Source organism: Rhinatrema bivittatum, chromosome 18 (genome assembly GCF_901001135.1).
Source record: "Rhinatrema bivittatum chromosome 18, aRhiBiv1.1, whole genome shotgun sequence".
Taxonomy (NCBI): Eukaryota; Metazoa; Chordata; class Amphibia; order Gymnophiona; family Rhinatrematidae; genus Rhinatrema; species Rhinatrema bivittatum.
In genome coordinates, this window is record NC_042632.1 from 15,825,076 (window position 1) to 15,848,111 (window position 23,036).

The window sequence follows — 23,036 nt, forward strand, 5'->3', positions numbered from 1 at the left end:
CAAGCCATTTTTGTAACCCCCAATTGATCTGTCATCCCCTTCCTCTCTCTTCTCACATACCCCCCAATTGATACTCTCACCCCTAGCTCCTCTCTTGCATCCCTCCTCTCACCTTCCACAGACAATCCCTCTCCCACTGATCCAACCCTCAAACCCTTCCTGTATCTGATCCCTCCCTTCAAACAGCCCCCATCCAAACATCCCCTTGACTAGGACCAGCAGCAACATTTTCCTTTGGGCCTCAGGTGGTAAGTGGATGAGAGCTAGTGGGAAGAGAGAGCAGGCTGATGACAGGGGCAACATTTTTCTCTTAGGTAAGTTCAGTAATGGGAGAAGATAGAGAAGAAATGACAACCTGCACAGACCTGTGCACATTCTGCCCACTCTTCCCCAAAGGCTGGTCCAATGCCTGATGTTGATCTGCAACTGGCAGCAGCATTAGTAAATGAAAGTCAGCACAGGACCTATGAGCCAATAAAAGCTCACAGGTCCCGCCTCAATCATGGCTTCCTGTTAATGTGGAAACTCAAGCGAGGGCGGGACCATCGCAGGACCTGAGAGTGCACGCCAGCTCAAAGATCCCATGCTGATTTCCACTACTTCTGCTGCTGGTGATGTCTGGAGAGGACTGCTTTTGAGGCATTTGTGACCCCCAGCTGGAGGTTTTGTGACCCCATTTGGGGTCCCAACCCACAGTTTTGGAAGCTCTGGATTAAAGGGTCGGGAATAACAGGGGGGAAGGAAGGCTATGAAACTAAGGGGGTTTGGAAAGACCTATACCTTAACTGGCAAACTGGGAATGAACTGGGAAAACTGTCAATGGCGTCGGCGCATGTCCCTTCCCCACGTACGTGGTAGAAGCGACTTTTGCACACACAGGCATCTACTTAAAATTGGGCGCACTTTTGCATGCAGCCAGGCTATTTTATAACATGTGCGCATATACAAGAGGCCTACCTTTTTTTTCAAAGAAAGTGGTTGTTCTGTTCCTAGAATCATCAGCAATTTTTGCAGTGCCCCTCCTTCAATTGCTTCAACCTGAACTTTGGGATTACTGAAAGAAAAGTAAATATAAAAAGGAAAAAATATTTATGTTTGTATAGCATCGTCTATAGAGAAAGCACACCAGAAGTCACATGTTATGTAGTTCCTTTCCGGAAGAGCTTATGGCCTATGTTTGATGTGCTGAAAAGTGAAAGGATGTTAACTAGCATTTCCCATTTCACAACTCTATTCTCTAAGTACGACATGACATACAAATATAAGCAGGACCCCTGCGATTTCATGGCCACAGATAGCACTGCAAAATCTGGTCCGTGTTGCAGAATTGTGTGGTCTCCCATGGAACTGCAAAAGACCAGAGGCAGCCCGGGCATGTACCTCAAACTCTCCATTCTCTCTCCTCTACCGTGTCCACTGATAAGTCAGCAGCAGGGGAGCCCTCCTCTACGGTGCACAGCATGATTCAAACCCTAAGTCGGGTTCTGGGCAAAAGAGGATGATGACATTGCTCAAAGCCTTTTTCAAAAATGGCTGCTTGATGAAGTACCTGCTGTGGCAGTGCTGGTTTTGTATTTTTTGCATTCAAGGGGATTTTCCCTTAACAAGACATGAGCACAAGTTGGCGTTTTCTAATGCTTTTCAGCCCCTGAAGCAGTGTCCTCGAAACATGGATCCATGTCAGGTTTACAGACTGAATCATATTCAAGCACTGCGTGGAACTTAGTACTCTTTCATTTTTCATGAGCAACAAAAAACTTTTAAAAAAGGAAAAAGCGAGTGTTTGTGGGACCTATGATTATTTATGACCAATACAGCGGTAAAAACGTCAGACTAAGTAACCGCTCAGTGTTATGAAGGTTCCTTTACTTTTTGAGACTCCTTTATTTTCTGATATCTGAAATTACAAAATTTATTATCCAAGTGTTTTTTGTTTTTTTTTACAATTGCTTAAGGCATCACCATTCTCCTCCTCCTGATCAGTTTGAAAACAGGCAGGGGGTGAGGGTAAGAGGAGGATGAGCACTGGCATGGGAAAGTAAGGAGGATGGAGATTGATGGGGGTGGATAGAGGTGACAGGGACTGGTAAGGTGTGTATTTAGGAGAAAGGACGGGGACAATTGGGGTATGTGAGAAAAATTAGTGCTGTGAGTGTGTATGAGGGGGGATTGGTACCAGATGGGGAGAGGGTGTGAGGTAGGTGCCAGCGCAACCACTGACACCACCACCTAGGGTGGGCGGGGTGTTGCCAGAGTACGCAAGGGCACAATTTTCAAAAATGTGAAAGAAGGGTGACAGCAGCTACAAAGAGGGAAAGAGAAAGAGAGAGAGAGAGAGAGACCATAACTCCATTTATCTACTACTGTCAGGGGGCAAATTCACTCAGGGTGGGTTGGGGGTGGGGGCAGTGTTACATTGGTCTACCTAGGGTGCAACAGACCCATGCACAAATCCTGGTGAGAGGGCATAATTCTTCCATTTACATTTCCATGTCCTGGCCCTGGATCCTCCTTCTTTCATCCCCAATTCTCCTTTCCTCTCCCATCAATTCACTTTCTGACCCCACTATCATATTACCTTCCATTTCTTCCCACCCCTACCTCTGATCCTTTCTTGCCTCCCTATCCCTTTTCTCTCTTTCCCTCATGTCCAATCCCCTCCTCTCTGTCCCTTTATGAATTCCCCTGCCTCCCTTCTCCATGCTGATTACCAAGATCCCTTTACCCCCCTAACTCAAACAATGAACCAAATAAATTACCAGACAGCAAAGAAAGCTTGTAAAATTATTTTATTTGTACAATGTACAATCATATTTGCATTATTTAATATGTAAATATGCTGCAGAGCTGTGACAGAATTCCAGAGACTTTGCTGCAGAATCTCCCCCTGAGCTGCTGCAGCACACTGGGGCTGTGAATATAGCTCAGCAGAGCTATTCCTGAGTGAAGTCATCCAGACAATAATTTGCAAGGAGGAAATAGCACACAATAAGGCATACACACTCATTATGGGCATGCTGTGAGACATGGAATAAATGGCTGAGTGCCTTAAGATCGGAGATGTGTTTGTACATTGCTTTATGACAGTACATGCTAGAATGGGTTCTTTCACTTACATTTTTACACAATTAATTATACTACATTTTTAAACAAAAAAAATATGATAATGGAGACAGCTTATAAATAACACTATTTTAGATGGAAAAACAGTTCCTAGAATTTTGTGAAAATATTACCAACAATAAATTAGATCAATAAAACTACAGGGGTTTTTTTTTTGAGATTTTAAAGCTCATATTTGAGGAAGGAAACATGATTTACAGAAAGGGGGCAGCTGCTTGCGAAAGATGCAGCACCATGCTGGGCAGAAAGCTACCTGCAGTCCATGCTGTTAATACATCTGTACTTTCCACATCTAATCACATCACAGTCTTTTTAAGGCTGATTTCTCTGGATTTGTTTGCAACACAAACATGAGTCTTAAGTTGTTGGAAAACTGCAAATTTCAATTTTCTCATCAACATGCAAATTGTGATAATCAAGATAATATTATTTAAAAATAATACAATATGACAATACTCCATCATGGAGTGTTATCAAACCTGCCAAAAAACAGAAAATCTATGTAAATACTGGAAAAAAGACAAAATAATGAAAAAGGAGGGATTTTTTTCAGCTTTTTGAAATGGCTTGGTGAAATGGAAAGCTTTAGATGCTATTTTAGTCATTTTGACTGACAGCAGCTCTATCTAATAGGGTTTTCCTCATTCTGAAATAAATAGAAAAACTGACAGTGAAAAGTGAAAGCTAGATCCAAATCAAGGTTGAACATAAAAGGAACAGTTGGAGTGGGGATTTGTGAGGATGTGTCACAGGCCGTTCCACTAAGGATGGAAGAAAGATGCAATGGTTAAATAAAGGGAAAGCTTGAGAGGCTGGGTGGTCTGGAGCTGCTGTCTTCTGTTAAGACAGCCGCTGTTCTCCATGGGTTGAGCCTTTGGGTGCAGGCAGCTGCCAGGATGTTCACATGAAAGCAGGAGCCAGAATGGACAGAAGACCAGGACTGGAGCAGGAAGCTTGAACTTAGCCAAAGAAAGACCGGAGCAGGAAGCAGGAAACAGGAACATGGCCCACAGGATAACATAGAGTTAACTCAGTACAGACTGTTGGACCAGCAAAAGTGTGTCAGGCTGGTGATCCTTATACATAGCTGTCTATATGGGTACTATTGCTGGTCCAATATGGAGCCTCTGGAGGCGAGTCTCCCTAACTTTGCTGTGCTTAATATGTACTTAGAGGATTCTCACCAATTCAGAGTCTCCATGATTCCACTGCAACATCCCCTTGGTCTTGAGCACCTGGAGTCGTAGGTATGATCCCTGCTGCTCCTGACATGATGCTATCAACTAATCATAAAACTTCCTTAGTTCTACCCATATGATCATGGATTTTAAGGGGATGAAAATCAAAGACTGACTGGTTGATAGAAGAATACTTTTGTGATGTCCTACAGTAAACATATTTCATAATAATTTAATTTGTTGACCAGGAAAACCAGTATCCATCATAAGAACATAAGAAATTGCCATGCTGGGTCAGACCAAAGATCCATCAAGCCCAGCATCCTGTTTCCAACAGAGGCCAAACCAGGCCACAAGAACCTGACATCAAATGCCTTGCTATCAAGTAAGCCATGGACGGACTGTAGAAGAAGCCAGAGGTTTCACTACTATATGCAACCAAATATGGATATTGACTCTGCAGGAGGGACACTGACATGTATGTTTTAATAAAAAAAACCAAGATGATGAACTTTTGACCAGAATAACAGTATGTGCCCAGGTGCTCTGATTTGCGTTAAGGGCTATAGCTTTTTTCCACAAATAATGCAGTAAGCTACCCAGGGACAGGGACAAGTCAGAGATGCACAAACAACCCAAATCTGCCCAGAGACAAAAGACAGTCTATCTAAAGGGCGAGTTTTATCAGACAGGTCAGCTCACAGAACAGCGCTGATACAGCAGGGCAGTGCTGGTTAAGAGGATACCGGACCAAGACTGGACCCCAGTCCAGGGTCGCCACTTAGTAGGAGCAGTAAATCCCCCCAAATGGGACAGGAGGGCTAGCGGTCTGAAATGAAGAAATGATACCATCCGCCCCTCTGACTATGCATGAACTGTTTACATATGCATGTCTGGGCTGTTAAAAGCAGCCAGGATTGGGGAAACGGTTCCCTCTCAGGTTGTGTGCCCCAAGACCCAGGAGAGGACTGGGCGAGGGAGTTGGCCCTCCAGGATCATCGGAGGAGGGTGGAAGCACAGTAGAGTTGGGAGCCTACCATCTACGCCCCCTGGAGATAAAAAAAACCAAAAACGGTGGTAGTCACCTTGGAGTTCCTATGGGACCTAATTGCAGGTATTGCTCTTAAATTTATGAAAAGAAAATTATTCCTTACCTGCTAATTTTCGTTCCTGTAGTACCATGGATCAGTCCAGACGGTGGGTTATGTCCCCTGTCCAGCAGATGGAGTCAGAACAGAGCTCGAGGGCTCCGCCTCCTATACCAGCTCACCCTCTGCTGGAGCTCAGTATCGTGAATAACAAAGCCCAAAAGAGCAATAACAAAACAATTTGGATCAAAACCCTGACGAAAGTCAACATCAAGAACAATAAAACAGGCATGACCTAACAAAAAGAGGTCGCCAACGTCAACTTGTGAGGAGCTGTACAACTCTGATAGAGAACCAGAGAGAAGAAAGAAGAGACAGTAGATAACAATGAATCCGAGCAGGTCGCAAGATCCCAGCGTGGTGGGCGTCTGGACTGATCCATGGTACTACAGGAACGAAAATTAGCAGGTAAGGAATAATTTTCTTTTCCCTGTACGTACCAGGATCAGTCCAGACGGTGGGATGTACCAAAGCTTCCCTACTATGGGTGGGCCCCTGAGAGCCCTGCTCGGAGAACCTGATCGCCAATTGCCCAGGAGCCGAGGGCGCCAGGTGTAGGCGATAATGCTTAGCGAAGGTATGCAGCGACTTCCACGTCGCCGCCCGGCAAATTTCCTGTGGGGAGACAGCACGAGACTCCGCCCAAGACGCTGCGTGAGAGCTGTGTGAATGAGCTCGAACGCCCCTGGGCGGATCCCGACCGGGCCCCGATATAAGACGACGAGATGGCATCCTTGATCCAGCGGGCAATGGTCATCTTTGAAGCCGAGGAGCCCTTCTTAGGTCCCGACCAGAGCACAAACAAATGATCGGAAACCCGAAAGGCATTGGTAACCTCTAGGTAGTGGAGTAAGACTCGCTTGACGTCCAAGTGCCGAAGAGACCTCGACTCCTCTGGAGAGGAAGCCGCGGAGTTCCAACGTCTAATTCACGTGAAACGAAGAGACCACCTTCGGGGGGAAGGAAGGTACTGTACGCAGCGAGATCCCGCCTCCGAAATGCGAAGGTAGGGTACCCTGCAGGAAAGAGCCTGCAGCTCGAGATTCGACGGGCAGAGCATATTGCCACGAGGAAAAAACTGTCTTCCTAGTAAGATCTTTAAGCGAAAGACTCCTGTAGAGGTTCGAAAAGAGGCCAGCTAGGGCCCGGAGAGAACCAGGTTAAGACTCCCACGACGGACAAGGGTCCCTGACCGGCGGCCGTAGATGTTTGGCCCCCCTTCAGGAATCGGGCGATATCAGCCTGGAGAGGCAGGGGGACCGGTTGTCTGTACCAGAAACATTCAGGGCCGCTACCTGCACACGTAGGGAATTGTATGCAAGACCCTTGTCCAGCCCGTTCTGCAAAATTGAAGGATCAGAGGTACCGACGCCTCCGTGGGTCGGGCCCCATGATCGGTACACCAGGCCTCGAAGACCTTCCACACTCGCACATAAGCAACAGAGGTAGAAGGTTTGCGGGCCCGGAGCATCGTAGAGATTACCGCCTCCGGGTAGCCTCGTCGGCGGAGGCGGCGCCGTTCAAAGCCAAGCCGCAAGACAAAAGAGTGCCGCCTGCTCGAAAAATACCGGTCCCTGCTGCAGGAGCCGAGGAAGATGACTCAGGCGTAACGGTCCGTCCATGCCATGTGAAGCAGGTCTGCAAACCAAGGACGACGCGGCCACTCCGGAGCTACCAGAATCACGGGACCGCTGTGAGTTTCTATCCTGCGGAGTATCTTGCCCACTAAGGGCCAGGGAGGAAGGAAAACATAGAGCAGTTGATCTGACGGCCACGGCAGCGCTAGAGCATCCACCCCTCCGCGCCGCGCTCCCTTCTGTGACTGAAGAAGAAGCGAGGGGCCTTGGCCGTTTGAGGGCGGTTCGCCATCAAGTCCAGTCGCGGCGTTCCCCAACGGCGAACCAGGAGCGTCATCGCCTCGTCGGAAAGGGACCATTCGCCGGGGTCCAACCGCTGACGACTCAGGTAATCCGCTTGCATGTTGTCCACGCCGGCGATGTGGGAGGCCGCGAGCCGAACCAGAAGAAGTTCCGCCCAGTCCATCAGGAGCGTGGTTTCGGCGGAGACCTGTTCGCTCCTCGTCCCGCCTTGACGATTGATGTACGCCACCGTGGTGGCGTTGTCCGAAAGAACCCGTACCTCTCGGTTCCGAATCAGGGGGAGGAAACGTCGAAGTGCGAGGCGTACTGCTCTGGTCTCCAGACGATTGATCGGCCACCTCGCCTCCTCCAGGGACCACGTCCCGTGTGGCGCTTCGTTCGCAGACCGCGCCCCACCCCACGAGGCTGGCGTCGGTGGTCACGATTACCCAAGAGGGAACGTCGAGGGAGACGCCTCGGGCCAGGTGAGCCGGAACCAGCCATCACTCCAGACTGTCTCGAGCTGACTGGGGGAGGGGTAGAACCACCTGATACTCCTGTGACACCGGTTTCCATCGCGACAGCAGGGACGCCTGCAGTGGACGTAGATGAGCAAACGCCCAGGGCACCATGTCGATGGTGGACGCCATCACTCCCAGAAGCTGTAGATAATTCCAAGCGGTGGGTTCCGACAAAGACGCGAACTGACGGACGTGCTCCCTCAAGGAGAGTGCCTTGTCCGCCCGCAGGAAGACCATGCCTTGCTGAGTGTCGAAGGTCGCCCCCAGAAAATCCAAGCGTTGGGATGGGACGAGGGAACTCTTGGGGAGATTCACAACCCAGCCCAGAGAGCGAAGCATCTCCAAGACTCTGGCCACCGAGGCCTGTCCATGCGAGAAGGACTTCGCCCGCACCAGCCAGTCGTCCAGGTAGGGGTGCACTAAGATCCCCTCCCGCCGGAGGGCCGCCGCCACCACCACCCTGATCTTGGTTGAAGGTACGCGGAGCCGTTGCGAGCCCGAAGGGTAGGGCCTGAACTGAAAGTGCTGACCGAGGATCTTGAAACGTAGGTAGCGTCTGTGGTCCGGACGTATCGGAATGTGCAGATACGCCTCCGTCAGATCCCGGGAAGCCAGAAACTCCCCCTGGTGTACCACAGCAATCACTGAACACAGCGTCTCCATGCGGAATCGGTTGACCCGCAGAGAGCGGTTTAATTTCCTTCAGATCCAGTATGGGCTGGAACGAGCCGTCCTTTTTGGGAAACCACGAAGTAGATGGAATAATGGCCCGAGCCCCACCTCGGCGAAAGGAACGGGAACGATAGCCTCTATGGCTTGCAGACGGTCTAGTGTCTGTTGAACCGCCATCCATTTGAGGTCGGAGCCGCACGGAGAGAAGAGAAATCTGTCCCGAGGAAGACGGACAAATTCCAAGGCGTAACCGTATTGGATGGTGTCCAGGACCCACTGATCTGAAGTAATCTTCACCCACTCCTCGACGAAATCTGTGAGTCGGCCCCCGATGGGCGGACAGGAGGAGTGGGTCGGTCTGGCATCATTGGGTAGATTTGCCAGGGGGGTTCCCCTGGCCCGAGCCCTCTCTCGCGGGCCTCCGCCCACGAAAGGACCGCGACCACGGTTGGGATCTACTGGGAGCAGTGCGAGGATTGGACTGCCGGTAGGATCTATAGCGTCGCTGTGCTCGAGCCCTGGTTCTGGTGGAGGCAAACGGCCTATAAGGCCTCTGCCGATCTTCGGGTAGACGATGCACTGCATTTTCCCCCAGTGACTTCATGATCTGATCCAGGTCGTTCCCAAAAAGAAACTTCCCACGAAAAGGAAGGGATCCCAGGCTCGATTTGGAGGAGGCGTCCGCAGACCAATTCCGGAGCCACAGGAGGCGACGAGCCGCCACCACCGACACCATGGAGTGGGCCAGAACGCGAAAAAGGTCATACAGAGCATCCGCCCCGTAAGCGATGGCAGATTCCAGGCTGTCGGCCTGAGCTGCTTCTTCCGGAGGCAACTGTTGCAACGTCAGGAGTTGCTGGACCCAGAGCAGACTAGCCCTCTGGGTCAAAGAACTGCACATGACAGCTCGCATCCCTAGGGCCGAAACCTCAAACACCCTCTTGAGGAATGTCTCCAATTTGTGGTCCTGTGTGTCCCGTAGGGCCGTCCCGCCCGTCACCGGGATCGTAGTTCGCTTAGTCACCGCTGAGACCGCCGAGTCTACCTTAGGGAAACGGATGAGATCTAAGAAATCCTCAGGCAAGGGATATAATTTTTTCCATGGCCCGGGTGACCCTCAATGCCGCTTCAGGGATGTCCCATTCCCCCGTGAGGAGCTGGAGAAAAGACTCATGGACCGGGAAAGCTTTAGCCCTAGGCCTAAGGGCGGCCAGGACCGGGTCCCCTTTCTTGGAGCACGTTGCGACCGCTGGAGCCACAGGCGCCGGGGGGTCCGGTGGAGGATCCAGATCTAGCTCTTGAAGGGTCTGGTGGAGCAGGTCTTCTAGTTCCTCCTTATGGAAGATCCGCAAGGCTCGCGGGTCGTCGCCCTCCGTTTGCCCCTCCAATTGCGCCGGATCCGGAGGGTCCGAAGGGTCAGGGCCCAAAGGGGGAGCCACTCCCACCACTCGAGGCTGGGATGGCAAAGCCGAGGAGCTTGTGGCTGGCCCAGCCGAGGACAGGGGCCTGGAGGCCGGAAACGAGAGCTTGGGAACTTTGGGAGCAGGAGGCCCCGAGGGGGCTCCCCCCGGCTCTGTCAGGCCCTGCAGGTAAGCTGTGTGCATCTTTAAAATGAAGTCCGGGGAAAAAAACGGCAGGCTGGCTGAAGTTGAGGCCGCAGGGGCCCCTTGCGGTGGTCGGGCCGGGTAGAGCTTCCTCTGGGCTTCGGTGCAGGCGGGGGGCGCCCCGAACTGCGTCTGTTTCCTCTGGAGCGTGTTCTGAAGGAAAATCCCGCTCCAAAATGGCCGCCGTTCCCGCCATTGGCGAGGACGTGGCCGGCCCGCTCATCCCTGGCTGTGGTGAGGAGGGCGCTGGGCGCGAACCCGAGCCACGCGAACCACCTTCCCCTTCAGGGAGGCAGCGCGGGCAAACTCCCTCCTTTGAAAAACGAGACCCTGCCTCACCGCAGGTCTCGCAGCGGGAAAAGCGCGGCATGAAGAAGCCGCTATGAGAAATCGCCTCGGGGGGGGGGGGGGGGCCCAAAAAGGAAGCGCACCGCGGGGGGGCCGAAAGGCCGACACAACCCGCCTGACAGATCCGTAGGCGCCGGCGGGAAAAACCGCTAGCGGCGCACCCAGGCCCGAGATAGCGTTCGCCGGGCCACAGGACCGTCAAGGACCGCATGAGAGAGCCGGGTGTACCGGCAAACGCCGACAAGTGAAGAGAAAAGCTGCAAGAAAAACCACACAGAAAATAACACTTACCCCAAACGTAGGAAAGTGACACTGCAGGAGGAGGCAGAACAGAGAAGCACGCCTCCTCAAATCACTGACAGAATAAAAACTTTTTTTTTTTTTCCTCAATTAACTTGATCCAAATTGTTAGCTAGCAAACAAAAGACAGGTAGAACTCAAAGAAAAGTAGAAAGAGACTCAAAAACCTGTCAGACTGGGGAAGCACTGTTTCCCCAACTCACATATGCTGTAGTCAGAAATATACTGAGCTCCAGCAGAGGGTGAGCTGGTATAGGAGGCGGAGCCCTCGAGCTCTGTTCTGACTCCATCTGCTGGACGGGGGACATAACCCACCATCTGGACTGATCCTGGTACGTACAGGGAACAGTCCTGATCCTTAGAAACTGTAACTCAAAGGCTTGATTCAATTGAAAGTGATCACCGGCAGTTATTTCAGGAGCATGCTAATTCCATTCAGACGCTAACTAAGGATATTCAGGATCTACATGATTTAAATGCTGTGTCTGTATGGGACTGGATTTCTTTATCAAGAAGATTGGAATCAATGGCGAACTATCTGTGGCACCTAAATGTGAGACTCTTGAATTTCCCTAAAGTTTTGGGCGAGTTGCTTTTATTGACCTTTAAGAGGTACATGCAAGAGGTTCTCAAGATTCCTGTGGAAATGGCTCCGGCACTTAAAGAAATAATGTTCCTACCATAGAGATATAGTGCTACACAGCTGTTTCAGATGAATGAGCGTATAGAAATCGTTAATTTAACTGACTACCTTGAAAATTCTAATATGGAGATAACTAAACGAGCTGTTCTTTTTGTTACCTTTTTTTCTGAACAGGATCTAAGTCAGATTATGAAAAATTACTTCAAGAATTTAAATGTACCCTTTATTGGTGGTTTGGTGCGTATTTGCCCAGACCTCTTGAGAACTACTCAGTTGCGTAGAAAGGCGTTCCTTTCAATGCGGTCTGAAATATTAGCTCTAGGGGCTAGTTCTTTATTACGTTTCCCCTGTAAATGTGTAATTAAGTTATCTGGAAATACATATATTTTCTTTAGTCCTGATCAGTTACAAGAGTTCATAAATGGGTAAATACAATGACCTGGTATATATAGAGAAGGGAGGATCTATAAAGGGAATTAGGGTATCATGCAGCCTTGCAAGTATTTTTCTTTTTGGTTTCATACATTGTCTCCTCTAATTTTCCTTCTCTCTCTCTTATATTTCCTATGAAAAGAATAAGAGAAAATGTGTTTCTTTATGTTTATTTTTTTACGGATTCTATTGTATTACAGAACTCCTATTTGAAACTCTCTTAAGCTTCTTTTGCAAAGATGTTCTTTGTAAATTCTGAAAAAACTTGCTAAATTAAAAAAATTAAAAAAAAAAAGCAGCCAGGGAGAGGGCGGCAACCAGTTGAAGAATTCTATACATATCAGCAGAAGACGATGTTCAAGGCATCACCCCTGTGGTGAAGCAGAGGGGCTCCTGGGTCCTAGAAGTCTGCACATAAGAAATTCCTGCCTGTTACCTGGCTGCTCTTTTCCAAGGCTGAGCCTAGCCTACTCAGCCGAGCAAGCGACAGGGACCAAGAATGCAAGCTTTCTTCAGCAAAGACTATCTCTGAGACCTCAGCTAGAAACTGCTCCAGAGTGAAACAGAAGGTAATCTCCTAACGTTATGGGGTAATTAGCTAATTAAACTTATTAATATATCCAAAGCAAGTTAACATCTCTGATATGTTTATGTTTACTAATGATGCAGAGCTTTACTCAGTATAAACCGATGCCAAGCACTAAGGACTTTAGAGATATGTATTGTTTATTTTGTTCTAACTGTGAAACCTGAAAAATCTGACAAAGTCTGATTCTGTGAAAAAACCCCATGGTCTTTTCTGAGCTTTTTGGATTGCATAGGTATAGGAGATGATAGAGGTAATTGTCTGTAGCACCGCCCATCTTGATAGGTGTGGAGGAGGGGAAAGAAGTGCGAAGTATCAGATGGGTTATAGAACCCCCATATATTGCTTACAGGAGAAGGAGCTGAAGGGACTTGCCCATGGTTGCACCATCAGTGGCAGAACTGAGTCTTGATCTAAAATGTTGGGGTTGCTCCTGAATCAATAGCCAGTGTTCCGTTTGCTAGAATAGTTCTCCCAGATGGCCTGACTATCCATTCTTGTCCTTGAAATTCTCAGTACTTTAATAAATAATTCCTTCTGGAAGAACAGCAATATTATCATTTTGTTACCTTCAAATAGCAATGTCTTCATTAAGGCGGATTTATAACTATTACTGCCTTTGCTGACCTCTCAGAATTAGTCAATAATAAAATGTCATTCGATTTTCAGCATACTTTTTATTGTTACAAGAAGCAGATTATGCCATTTTCATTTTTATAGAAAAAGGGAAATTGAGATCTAAACATTTATGATGTTTCTCATTAGTCGCCAATGAATTCTGTCATTTGTAATTTTAGATGTTTCACTCCTATATTTTAGAACAGTGGCTTTCCACATAGGACCTGAGATAATTGCACACCGATGACTGAAATGGTATTCTGCTAGACGACCGCAGGCCCGAATGCACAAAATAAGATACAGAGGTAATAAAAACAGAGCACAGTGCTGAAATTACTTCCAGCAAGAATAGTTAAGTCTTTATAACATGAAATAGAATAAGCTATCATTTAAGTTTCTGGTTCACACAAACATATGCGTTTAAAGAAAGAATGTTCCTCATATGTATCATACAATATATGCCAGAGGTGGCCAACTCTGGTCCTAAAGAGCTACAAACAGGTCAGGTTTTCGGGATATCCAACAATTAATATTGACGAGGTAGATTTGCATACAGTGGAGGTAGTGCATGAAATTCTATCTCATGCCTATTCATTTTGGATATCCTGAAAACCTGGCCTGTTCATGGCTCTCGAAGACCGAAGTTGGCCACTCCTGGCATATGCCAACATTTCAAATGAAGTTCTATGATGCTACATTAACCATTCTGACTGACAATGGCTCCCATTTCTAAATGAATAAAAGTTATAGCAATGAAAAGAAATATAATGGAGTATGTGGAGGATTGCACATTTTGAGCCAATAAGATTCTCCAACTTAGAGACAGCTCTGAATGATATTGCCAGAGATTAATAGCAAACTGGATACAATATTATAATTAAGCAAGAATAAAAATATTAATTTGGATTTATAGTAATATTAAGAAGGAATTAAACTATTTATCCATTGTATTTAGAGTGCTGACAATCAGGTCCTAGCTCTAATGGCAAAATTTAGCTGCAAACTAACATTTGTTAATTTCAGAATTAATAAAGGATTTGGTTTACTGCACAAATCACATGTCTATCTTTTTTAGTGTGAATTAAAATGATTCCTTGCACATGGTGCAAATAGCTCCTTTCTTTCAAAGAGAGCATCCTATTTCTCCAGGCTAGTGGCAAGCTTGGAGGTGCTGAGATACAAAAGTATATAGAGGAGGCCTTCAGCTGTGCAGCCTTGGAGGAGCAAGGTTGCATGGAAGGAGAGCATCAACCTGTTGTAACGTGAAATGATCCTGTAGCTAGGATCTATCTTCCAGGTGATGAATTATCCTTTCACATCGAGCATGTGTCTCCAAGGATATGTGTTCAGGAGGGAAGTGTTAGGATAGCTATTGTAGTTGGCGATTCAATCATTAAGAATGAAGGCAGCTGAGTGGTTGGTAGGTGTGAGGATCACTTGATAATTTACCTGCCTGATATGATGGTGGCAGACCTCACACGCCACCTAAATAGAATTTTAGTGGGGTGGGGGGATGAAGTGGAGTCAGCTGTCATGGTACTAATGGGTAACAAAGATATAGGAAGGTAGGAAAGAGGATCTAGAAGCCAAGGTTAGGTTTTGAGGTAGAAAGTTAAAATCCAGAACCTCCAGGGTAGCATTCTTGGAAATGCTCCCAATTCCATGCGCTGGACCCCAGAGATAGACAGAGTTCTGGAATCTCAATACATAGATGAGGCAATCGTACATGGTACAGCACTTTAGATTTGTTAGGAATTGAGGAACATTTTGGGGAAAGGGAGCCCATTCTGTAGGACAAGCTATACTTTAACCAGTGTGGAATCTGGCTGCTGATATAAACATTTCAGAAACAGATAGAGCAGCTTATAAACTAAATAATGGGAAGGAGCCAACAGTCACTCAGGAGCGCAAGGATATTGGTGTAATGGAAATGTTAGAAAGCGCAGTTGTTCTCCTAGGACAGCAGGATGTTAGTCCTCACATGTGGGTGACATCATCCGATGGAGCCCAGCACGGAAAACTTTTGTGAAAGTTTCTAGAAACTTTGACTGGCAGACTGAGCATGTCCAACCCGCTGCAATCTGTGCATCCATGCGAGGTCCCCCTTCAGTCTCGTAATAGAGCAAAAAATACAAGCGAGAAAAATAACACAACAAACTGAAGCTGAACCCAACATCGTGGGGAGGCAGGCGGAATTCCTGAGGACTAACATCCTGCTGTCCTAGGAGAACACCTGTTACAGGTAAGCAACTGGGCTTTCTCCTAGGACAAGCAGAATGGTAGTCCTCACATGTGGGTGATTACAGAGCTCCAGACTTCCCCATTCGACCAGAGAGACCCACAGTAGCCGAACAAGGTGCCAACTGTCATAATATAACTGTGGCGCTGTGGGGCAAAACAGGGCGCGGTCTGGTCCCACAGAGAGCACGATGAGAGATAGTTGGGTTCAGAACTGGAATAGATTGTGTGGGACACACTGGCCAAAAGCACTGTCCTGGCGACTATCCCTGTCAAGGCAGTTGTGAGCCGCAAACGTGTGAACTCTAGGTTGCGGCCCTAAAACTTTCAGCCACAGGGACCACACGCAGATGGGCCACTGATGCCACCATAGCCCGGATAGAGTGAGCTTTCACCCTGCCAGCTAGCTGAAGACCTGCCTGCTCATAGCAGAAGGCGATGCAATCCGCTAGCCAGTTTGACAAAGTTTGCTTCCCCAACACTGCTCCCAGGCATTTGGGGTCAAATGACACGAAGAGCTGTGTGGACTGCCTATGGGCCACTATCCGATCCAAATAGAAAGCGAGCTTCTGCTTGCAGTCCAGGGTGTGGAGAGCACATTCCCCCTGGGTGGGAATGAGGCCATGGGAAGGATGATGGACTGGTTGATGTGGAAAGCAGTCACTACCTTAGATAGAAATTTTGGATGTGTATGCAGCACCACACGATCATGGAAGAACTTCGGGTACATTACCAGGGCCTGGATCTCACTCACCCTGCGAACGAAAGTGATCACCACCAGGAACATGACCTTCCACGTGAGGAACTTCAGGTCACAGGACTTGAGAGGCTCAAACGAATGTCGCATTAACCTTGCCAGGACAACGTTGAGATCCCACGGGGTCGCTAGTGGTTGAAGCAGGGGTATTAGCTGAACAAGGCTCCGCATGAAGTGTCCGACAAGAGGCTGGACCGAAACGGGCACACCGGCAAAACCCTGGTGGTAGGCGCTGAGGGCACTGACGTGTACACGGACCGAGCTTGTTTAGAGGCCAGAGTCAGACAGATGCCAGAGGTAACTAGCAGGCGGCGGAGCAAAAAGGAGAAAGGGTCCAGTCCGTGACCACCGCACCATATGGAGAAATGCTTCCACTTCGAGCTGTAAGACTTCCGGGTGGAAAGTTTCTGGGACTCAATCAAGACCCTGGAGACACCATCCGAAAGCTGCAAAGGCTGGAAGATCATGCGATTAACATCCACACCGTGGGGGCCAGGGCCTGGAGGTTCGGGTGACGCAGGGTGACCTGGTTCTGCGATATGGGGTCAGGAGCCTTCCCCAGTGGGACAGGTGTGCCACACCTGCCTTGGCCAGGAGGGTGCCACGAGGATCATGGTCTCCCCATCCTTTTGCAGTTTAGAGTTCTCGAGAGGAGCAGGATAAAGGGGTACGTGTACATGAGACCCTGCCCCCATTAAAGGGAGAAGGCATCGTAGGCCAGATGGCCCTTCCCCGGAATCAGGGAGCAAAATCTGCTCAACTTGTGATTGTGGGGGAAAGCAAACAAGTTCAAGTTTGGCGTGCCCCAGCGACAGAACAAGTTGGCTGCCAACGCAGGGTTCAGGGATGACTAGTGTGGCTGGAAGGACTGACAGAGGCGGTCCACCAGTGTGTTTAGGTGACCCGGCAGGTAGGTGGCCCGTAAATACATCCCCTCTGGAAAGGGCCTAATCCCAGACCTGCAGAGCCTCCTGGCAGAGGAAGAACGAGCCCGTGCTGCCCTGCTTGTTGATGTACCACATTGCCACCTGGTTGTCTATTCTGATAAGGACAACCTTGGAGGATAGCCTGTCCTGGAAGGCCCACAAGGTGTATTGGATCGCCTGAAGCTCCAGGAAGTTTATCTGGCAGCAAGCTTTGGCCGCAGTCCAGAGACCCTGGTATGCAGGCCGTCTGTGTAGGCCCCCCACCCCTCAGATGAGGCATCGGTGATGAGGGTCTTCTGGGGTGGCGCGGACTGAAACGGGAGCCCGGTTTCCAAATTGGGAAGAGTTTCCCACCAGATCAGGGAGAGGTGGAGAGGGTCCGTGACCGTAACCGGAGCCTCCAGATCCTGGGATGCCTGCCACCACTGGGACTGCAAGGCCCATTGAGGATTCCTCATGAAGAGAAGGGCCAAGGGGGTCACATGGACTGAAGTCGCCTTGTGGCCCAGCAGGCGGAGCAGTAGGCGGGCCGGCACCCTCTTGCTGTTGGGAACACGGGCGACCAGTGAAGAGAAGGCGACCACCCGGTCCTTGGGCAGAAAAGCCTTTGCTTGTGCCGTTTCCAATCTGGCACCTATAAAGTCTAGCTGTGGACATAAGAACATGCCATACTGAGTCAGACCAAGGGTCCATCAAGCCTAGCATCCTGATTCCAACAGTGGCCAATCCAAGTCATAAGAACCTGGCAAGTACCCAAAAATTAAGTCTATCCCATGCTACTGATGCTAGTAATAGCAGTGGCTATTTTCTAAGTCAACTTAATTAATAGCAGGTAATGGACTTCTCCTCCAAGAACTTATCTAATCCTTTTGTAAACCCAGCTACACTAACTGCACTAACCACATCCCCTGGCAACAAATTCCAGAGTTTAATTGTGCATTGAGTGAAAAAGAACTTTCTCTGATTAGTTTTAAATGTGCCACATGCTAATTTCATGGAGTGCCCCCTAGTCCTCCTATTATCCGAAAGAGTAAACAACCGATTCACATTTACCCATTCTAGGCCTCTCATGATTTTAATCACCTCTATCATATCCCCCCCAGTCATCTCATCTCCAAACTGAACAGTCCTAACCTCTTTAGTCTTTCCTCACAGGGGAGCTGTTCCATCCCCTTTATCATTTTGGACAAGTATAAAGTATTCTGAAAACAAAATTATTGGCCTATAAGAAAGACATAGACTAATGTAGCACAGCTAACATGGAATTAGCAAATTTAAATCTTGCCTTACAAATCTGTTATTTTTTGAAGAAGTTAACATATTGACAAGGATGAGTTGGTTATATAGTGCATCTGGATTTTCAGAAGGCATTCAACAAATTCCCTCATGGGAGACTCATTAGGAAAAAATAATGAGATACGAGTCTGACTGTGGATTGGTAACTGGCTAAAGGATGAAAAACAAAGTAGGACTGAAAGATCATTTCTCTCAATGAAGAAAGATAAATAGTGGTGTGCCACAGGGATTTTTACAGGGACCAGAGCTTTTTAACATATGTATAAATGATCTGGAAAAGGCAGTGAAGAGTTAGGTGATAAATTTCACAGATGACACTAAATTATTCAAAATTGTTAGATCACAGTGCAATTGAGTGGACTTTACAAGACTGGGCATCTAAATGGCAGATTAAATGTAATGTGGACAAGTATAAAGTAAGAGTACATATCCCACACAGAAACCTTCGATCTGCAAATAAAGCACTCGTAACCATTCCTTCAGTAAAAACGGCAAGATTAACCCAAGTGAGAAAAAGGGCATTATCACTAGCAGGCCCCATACTTTGGAACACAATGCCTCTAGAGATCAGATTGCAAAGAGATCTCAAAGCATTTAAGAAAAGTTTAAAAACATGGCTTTTCAAACAAGCATTTTATAAAGAGACGGGAGAATAGGAAATATTTAGAAACAGGCAGAAGAACGCCGGCGCACAGCATTTAGGATTGTACAGTAGAGTGGTCCACGAACTCTACATCACTATAAACATAACTGTAACACTCGGGCGGATTTTAAAAGCCCTGCTCACGTAAATCCGCCCGGATTTACGCGAGCAGGGCCTTGCGCGCCGGCGCGCCTATATTGCATAGGCTGCCGGCGCGTGCAGAGCCCCGGGACGCACGTAGGTCCCGGGGTTTTTCGAAGGGGGCGTGTCGGGGGCAGAGACCGGATGACGCGGTGTTTCGGGGGCGGGACCGGGGTGTGGCGCCGGCCCGGGGGTGTGGTCCAGGCCTCCGGACCAGCCCCCGGGTCGGAAGACGGCGCGCCAGCAGTCTGCTGGCGCGTGTAGATTTACGTCTGCTTCTCGCAGGCGTAAATCTAGGGACAAAGGTAAGGGGGGGGGGTTTAGATAGGGCCGGGGGGGGGGGTGGGTTAGGTAGGGGAAGGGAGGGAAAGGTGAGGGGAGGGTGAAAGGAAGTTCCCTCCGAGGCCGGCTCGGCGCGCGCAGGCTGCCCAAAATCGGCAGCCTTGCGCGCGCCGATCCAGGATTTTAGAGGATACGCGCGGCTATGCGCGTATTTTATAAAATCCAGCGTACTTTTGTTTGCGCCTGCTGCGCAAACAAAAGTACGCGATCGCGCTTTTTAAAAAAATCTACCCCACTATGAATAGTGAATTTTACATGTGAACAGTACCTCACTAGTACAATTGGTCATGACCTACCCCACTAAACAATTGATTGTCTTTAATGATATATTGTAACCGAACCTTTAGCGGCACCTGTTAGAATGTACTATTGTACGCCCTCACCTACATTAATTTATGTGCCTACATGTAAACCGTTGCGATGGTATATGACTTAGCGACGGTATAGAAAAGATTTTAAATAAAAATAAATAAATAAAATTCAAACAGGGAACAATAATTCAAACTCTAGGTACACAATGCTGGGTTCCATTTTAGGCATCACTACCCAGGAAAAGGATCTTGGAATCATTGCGGACATTATTTTTAAATCCTCAGCCCAGTGCACAGTGGCAGCCAAAAAGGCAAACAGAACATTAGGTATTATTAGGAAAGGAATGAAAATAAAACAGAAGATATTATAATGCCTCTGTAGCAGTTCACGTTTCAACTGCATCTTGAGTGTTGTGTGCAGTTCTGGTCACTGCATCTAAAAAAAAGATATAGCATCACTAGAAAAGGTACAGAGAAAAGCAACCAAAATGATAAAAAAGATGGAAAGGTTCCCCTAAGAGGAAAGGCTAAACAGATTAGAGCTTTCCAACATGGAGAAGAAACAGCTGAGAGGATAAATGATAGAGGTCTATAAAATCACTAGTGGGGTGGAACAGGTAAACAGAGAACAGTGTATTTATATTGTTTGTTTGATTAGTACTAGGACTAGGGGGACACTCCATGAAGCTAATAGGTAGCACAAGAAACATGATACACAGAAAACCATGACTGGGATATAATTTTACCAGTCCCCTGTCAAACGCACAATGGTGTGTGCACGAATGCCAACCCTCCCGCTCTAATGCGCAGTCACCGGAAGTTCCAGTTTGGGATGCAAGCGGCAAGCAAGCAATTTAATCACGGATCCACCTCCTCGGAAGGGAATAATACCATCTAGAGGTGGTAGATCACTTTTCAAAAATAGCCTACTTCATTGCACTTTCTGAATTAACAACAGCACCGGAATTAGTATGATTATTTGTTCAACATATCTTTTGAATCCATGGAGTTCCTCAACACATATTATTGGATAAAGGAGTCCAGTTTACTGTACATTACTGGAAGGACCTTTTGCAAAAAATTCGAGATTCAACTTGATTTTTCCTCAGCTTATCATCCACAAACTAATGGACTGGCAGAGTGAACTAAACAGTCTCTGAAGAAATTTTTACGATGTTATGTGAATCAGTGTCAGGATGATTGGTCTTCATTGCTCTTATGGGCCTAGATTTGCCATAATAACCGTTAACCAGGCCACAGGAACTTCACCCTTTTATTTGGTATCTGGACAGCATCTTTGAGTACTGCTACCCATTGCCACAACCTCTTCCTTTCCAGCAGTCGATCTTGCTACTCAGGAATTAATTGGATTATGGCGAAACACTTGTAGAATTTTGCAGCAGTCTGCAGTGTGCACTAAGAGACAGGCAGATAAAAAAACGATGGCCTGCCCCACAGTTCCAACCAGGAGAGTTAGTATGGTTAAGTACTCGCAATCTCAGATTACAGATAGCTTCACTAAAGGTTGCTCCACAATTTGTGGAACCATTCACAGTTGAAAGACGAATTGTAAATCTCATGTATAAACTCCGATTACCTTCAACTCTTCAAATCCATAATATATTCCATGTATCTCTCCTTAAACCCGCAATTCTGTCCTGGCCTTCTAGAAAGCCAAAACAATTTTCATCTACCATTGTTGATGACACACAAAATGAAGTAGAGGAGATCCTGGATGTTAGGCAAGGAAGAAGAGAACAACAATATTTGATTTCCTGGAAAGGCTATCGCTGGAGGAAAACTCTTGGGAGCCTGCCAGTAACATTCAAGCTCCTCAGTTAAACTGTGAATTCCATCATCGTTTTCCTCTCAAACCTAGGCCAAGGAGGCAGAAGGGGGGACCTTGCGGGAGAGGTACTATTAGGAAGTAAGTCGGAGCTTGCTCCTGTCCGGTGGTCCCACAGTGCAGAAATGGCAATGGCCGTCATTGATGGCGTCTTCCTCTGTCAGCAGCACGGCACGATGCGTGCTCCCTCTTGGCTCCTCCCCCTCAGCACATTGGGTGTCCTCGCTGGAAGTTCCTGCACTGACAGTGGGAACTTGGGGATTTAATCACCGTGTCTTCACCACCTTCATGCCTCAGCAATAGGCTCGCTTGTGCTGGTCTTTGTGGTGTGTCTCTTCATGCTTGCCTCTGCTTGGACCTTGGATTGGATTGTCTGCTACCTGCCTTGATCCCTGCTTGGACTCTGGTTTTGGATTGTCTGCTGCCTGCCTCAAACCCTGCTTGGACTCTGGTTTTGGATTGTCTGCTGCCTGTTTTGACCCCTGTTTGGACTCTGGTATTGGATTATTTGCTGCGTGCCTCTGGTACCTCTTGCAGGATCCAGGACTGTTCAGGTGTCGAACCCTGACCCCTTCAGAACCCGTTCAGCCAGATTTCAGGTAAGACTGTTACTCTATTCTATTGGGATCCACATATCGTAACAATCTTCTTTTTAATCCCCTGGCTTCTATTACGCTTTTTAAATGTTTTGAACACTTACCACACTGGAAGTCCTTTGTCTTGGCTAAACGAACAATCACCTGACACAGTTCCTGAACTATCTGTCTAACAGACTGATGCAATACTATGCTCTAGCCGCAGCGTACAGCTTAACACACGACTGGATGTGCGTTTTTGACACTCGTCCATAACCCCTGAGGCAAAACGGGGGTTAGCACGTTCAAAACACGCATCCAATAGAGTGCGTAGCTAATAGCACTCATCACATGTAAATTCATGTTGATGAGGCTATCATCTATTTCCCCCAGTGGAAAAAAAAAAAAAGTGTGCCCAATGTGTCTGGAGCAGGCATTAATTTTTGAGGAGCCCAAAATATGTACAGAAAAGCAGAAAATACTGCTTTTCTGTACTTTCTCCGACTTAATATTGTGGCAATATTAAGTTGGAGGAACTAAAAAAGTAGAACTGTTAAAAAAACAAAAAAATAAAAAAAAGTGGTCAGGTTAGGAAAAGGGATGCTCAATTAACGAGTGTCCATTTTCCTAACCTGTGGCTGTGCACAGGATAGGAAAACAGACGCTCGCAAAATTGAGGGTCTGTTTTCCTAACCCACTGACAGCTACCTCTCCTGGGTGCCTGCTGCCGAGGATGCATTAGGGATGCACAGTTTCCCCAGCATCACCAGGTGCCCCGGAGAGTTCGATCGACAGGAGAGCAGGTGCTCAATCATGAGCGCCCGTTTTCTGCACACTGATACTGCATCAGCCTGTTAGTCCTTAAAGGTAACTTTCAAAACGTGCAGAACAGATCATACAGGCTGAAATACATTTTACTTTAACACCTT

At 47.7% G+C, this 23,036-nt stretch overlaps 1 protein-coding gene across 2 annotated transcripts in view; it reads right to left on the reverse strand.

Annotated features, from left to right (window-relative positions):
• SIL1 (SIL1 nucleotide exchange factor) overlaps window positions 1-23,036 on the reverse strand; it is a 384,707-nt gene that overhangs the window by 19,577 nt on the left and 342,094 nt on the right. For both annotated transcript variants that reach the window (XM_029583703.1, XM_029583702.1), the window contains exon 8: window positions 958-1,054. In XM_029583703.1, coding sequence (XP_029439563.1) covers window positions 958-1,054 — 97 coding nt within the window. The remainder of the gene's footprint in view (window positions 1-957; window positions 1,055-23,036) is intronic.